The 4,050-nt window shown below is 44.7% G+C and overlaps 1 protein-coding gene across 1 annotated transcript; it reads right to left on the bottom strand.

Moving 5' to 3' along the window:
- Positions 1-2,040: 2,040 nt before the first annotated feature.
- Positions 2,041-3,950, bottom strand: COCCADRAFT_31505 (uncharacterized protein; the record flags this gene model as incomplete). Its single annotated transcript, XM_007720690.1, has 5 exons — positions 2,041-2,115; positions 2,155-2,452; positions 2,652-2,845; positions 2,963-3,288; positions 3,505-3,950. Coding segments are annotated over 5 exons (1,339 nt in total), but the record flags the coding sequence as incomplete, so codon positions are not given.
- Between the last annotated feature and the right edge of the window lie 100 nt (positions 3,951-4,050).

The raw sequence follows: 4,050 nt of genomic DNA, 5'->3' as shown, positions 1-4,050 counted from the left end.
CATGAGAGCCACTGCTCGGTCGATTTTTAAGATCTTTGCAAGGAGAAGAATATTGTTCTTCTCTGCATGCCTGCGCGCTCGTCTCACCTGTTGCAGCCCCTTGACGTCGCCTGCCTCTCGCCGTTAAAGCGCAAGTACGGCGACGCTGTTTCGGGCTTGGCACGCAACCGCACTAACTATATTAACAAGGAGACCTTCCTACCAGCCTTCGAGACTGCTCAAAAGCAGTCTATTACAAAGGGGAATATCCAAGCTGGCTTCAGAGCAGCTGATCTAGTCGCATACGACCCACAGGTTGTGCTATCAAAGCTTGATGTGGTGGTGCAGATACCACATCACAGCCCTGTGCGACAAACCACCAACATTGCCAACGCACCTTAGCCGTTAATCTACAAGCACATAGGACAAACCAAATTCCTATATATCCTTGCTAACTGTTGCTACCTCTTGAGAATCTTATATAGCAAATTCACAGCAAATATATAAACTTTGCTGGGTATTCTGTGCACAGCAATAACAACTGCGGTGGCAACATACCCGTGCTCGACTCTTTTCAAGTGCTTAGCCTGCTTATTTAAAGAGCCTCTATGGTTACCAGTACTTAGAACAAAGAAGTTATAGCCATTGTATGAAGACATATAGCATCTGTCTGCGGGCACTCTGAGCTTGACCGGCTCGGTGTGTACATCTCTCAGTTTAGTGAAAGGACTTAGGATGCTAACAAAGAAGAATTCGGAAAACTTAGTGGCCTGCAGTGTGCAACTGCGTTATCTTTAAAGAGCTGAGGCTGTGTGACAAAGCTCTAACTAGCAGTTTCTACTGTAGTTAGTAACGTCCGCCCCTACGTGCAGGGATGCGCAGTGCAATGCGATATGTTTACACTTAGAACCTTCGGAGTTTCCTGCACACACGTCCATAACTTGAGACCTTTGATTGGTATGAAACATCCTTCAATTGTCTTTTCAGTAGCCCATCAACCTCCAGCAACAATTGCTGCCGATTGTTTCGTCAACGCCATCGATGGACCCCTCATCGATTGCCCCCTTTCTACTGGCAGCCTAAGGGATCACTGAAAGAATCGAGAGGCCTAGCGGAAAGTGATTTTGGAGAAAATTGCGTGACTGGACTTAGATACCTTTTCCACTAGGGAAGTGTACAGCCCAGCAGTCTCGCTGGTTGGGAGTAACTATTGCAAACAGCGACCTCGGGGACTAGTACATACTAACGTCACTTGCTATGCGGTGACCCTCAGTATCATAGCGTGCTCAAATACTATTGCAAGCCATAGTAATAAATCCCAAGTTATGTCTAATTGCTGGAGAAAAACTGTGGAAATCTGCTGTGATGCATCCTAACGGTCTTTTGGGAGCGTTAACTAGATGCTCAACCTCGCAGCTGGGATGCAAATGCTGCGTTGCAAAATCAAATTAGCACGCTCATTCATATTATCAAAATTCATGGATGTACCCGATGTCATAAGGAAAGCGAATAAGATGCTATTGTATAGAGTCTATGATGTAGAAGGTCTCAATAGCACATTGAGCATATCCATCGAAGGTTTCACTGGTATGAAGATAGATAAATAAAGCTGCTATCGTAGTCGCTTTGGAATTCCCGTACTAGCCTGAAATGTCGACATGAAAATACCTATAACAGTCAACGGTACCGATGCACCTTAAAGATCATCTGGATGTTTCTTTTTCTACCAAATCTAGAGACCAAGAGAAGTTGCGAGGATTACCACATAAATCCAAACAACATATAACTTGCACAGATACCGAGTATCTTACATGGATGCCCCAAACATAATCTTCGCCACCACTAGAACTATCCACCATAAACTTAGTATCCCGCTTCAGCAAAGTGCTTACAAGACGTTTAGAGTCGGCATTCGGGCAAGCACGATCGTGGAATTTGAAGAAAGTGGGGAGGAAATCAAGCTAACATGGCGTGATACATGACTTAACTATTTCCTCAAACTCGTGTCTTGATATCCATGGATCTTATGCCGTTATTATTGGTGGGCGGGGGGTATATCCATTAATCCAGTGTCTCAGGAAGGTCGACCCCTCGGTCAACGAGTCGGCCCCGCCGTGTCTTCTGAAGCTGACGGCACTACTAGACTTCTTCATATAAGGATTTTTGCAATCTCACCTTGACGAACTCCCAATAGCCAAGTTGCCCATACGAAACCCACAATCGGAACTGTTCTCTCAACCCATTTTGCCGTTGTCTCAGCGTTTGTTGAAATAGACGGTCGATGGTGAGTTTTTCGTCCCCAAATTGATCCCAATCGGCAAAGTTCTTTGACCCTTCAATCTTGAAGATGAGCCAAAATGGCTTCTTTTGCTGATAGCTACTTGACTTAGAGGCTGTATGGTCAGATACTGGGGGAGTTCCACTGGATGTTTGGAAAGAAACTGTGCTATCGGCAGATAACGAGACTAGATCGCTATTTACAGGTAGAGAAGGAACAGCAGTAGAAGCAAGGCTTCTGCTGAGCGGAAGGGAAGCTAACTGTGGCTGATTGCCTAACACTAGCGCTGACCTAACATATGGATTGGTCTCAATTGTTTGCGACAAAAGCGAAGCGCAGGAAAGTGGATGTTGAGATATTCCTCAAGGTTCTTTCAGGATGCCCTCAAGGATACGTTTTTGTGCAGGTTTCAATGTTCGCCAGCAAAATGTTCCACAAAGCTTTCGTAGTCAATGCAACGAACACTTGTGGATAAGAAATTTTTACGCATCGCCAAAATACTCGTGTATCGCCATCGATGAGTGGACTCATCGGAGGTGGAAACGGCCACCAATCCCATTCCAGCCCGGTCAGATCCTCTAGCAGGATCTGAAAAACATTCAAAAGACCATAATTCCCTTTCGACTCGTATGTGATATTCTTTCTGGGTATTGATAAGATATCCCTAAGAAGGCCAATGGGTAAGAGGAACTCCCTCAAACTCACTATCGTTTCTTGGAAAGGCTGGTCTTCAACAAGACTTTGCATAACAAGGCACAGTCTTGGAAATCTTGCCACATCTATGTTTCTCGAGTAGTTCTCTCCTTCTTTGTCGTCTCTTTCTACCTCACGGTCAAGTGTTGCACTACTGTCATCTTTGTAGTTTGAATCGCCATCAGTTTTCATCTCGCTCGGGATTGGCTTTTCGTACATATCGATGTCTAGCTGTCCTGAAGCGTCCTCAAGAGCAAGTGGAGGGCTGTTGCTCTTGACCAACCAGTTCTCCAAATAAGAGAGATTCATTTCATCCTGATCATAGACACGCCGTGAATCTTATTCATTCAGAGAATTCTGATAGAAGGTGAACCTATCAGTGATTTTCTTCGGTATCCTTTTTCGCGTTTCTTTCGCCTGTAAAATCGCTGTCAGCTGTTTCCCTATCAAAGTCCCGTAAACTGCTTCAGATCCACATGGAAAGCCTCGAGAATACGTTTAAGGTTATCGGCAAAGTTTTCTTCAGACACTAGCTCAAACGCTACCTCACACACAGGAGCCAGTGTAGAAAGACTGGTTATCAGCTTCCTCAGATCTGATCGACCTAATATCACCACTGTTTAAATTACTCTCAGGAGACAAGTTACCAAATGGTTTTTTGTTACCAGATTGTGAAACAGTTTCCAATTCTCGTACGCCATTGTTCGTGGTCTTCTTAGGTATGCTGTCTAAGCCTTGGGGAAGATCCTTCGCTGATGATGACTGAAGCTGCCGGATAAGCTTGGAGAACTGAACGCAAATCTGGAGGCATTTTTGTGTGCTTGAGCGCTTGTCCTTTAAGCTTTGAAGTTCTGTTATTGCAGAGCTTGACGTAGTACGCTCTACTAAAGATTGGAACTTTCCGTCAGTAGTTTTGAATCGCACCTCGAGATCGCTTGTTGCAGTTGTGATAAGGTCTTTGTAGTCTCTAAGATGCTCTAGGGTAACAGAAATCTTGCGACTAAAGGAGATTAGTTACTTCTAGCGTATGAGATCGGGCCTAGAGCTATGGAACTTATAGCGGCATGTCCGTGAGCGCGATATTGATTGTTGACTTGTAT

This window comes from Bipolaris zeicola (assembly GCF_000523435.1).
Source record: "Bipolaris zeicola 26-R-13 unplaced genomic scaffold scaffold_576, whole genome shotgun sequence".
NCBI classification, from domain to species: Eukaryota; Fungi; Ascomycota; class Dothideomycetes; order Pleosporales; family Pleosporaceae; genus Bipolaris; species Bipolaris zeicola.
Note: the sequence above shows the minus strand (reverse complement) of the source record. Positions and strands in the feature narration are given on the sequence as shown.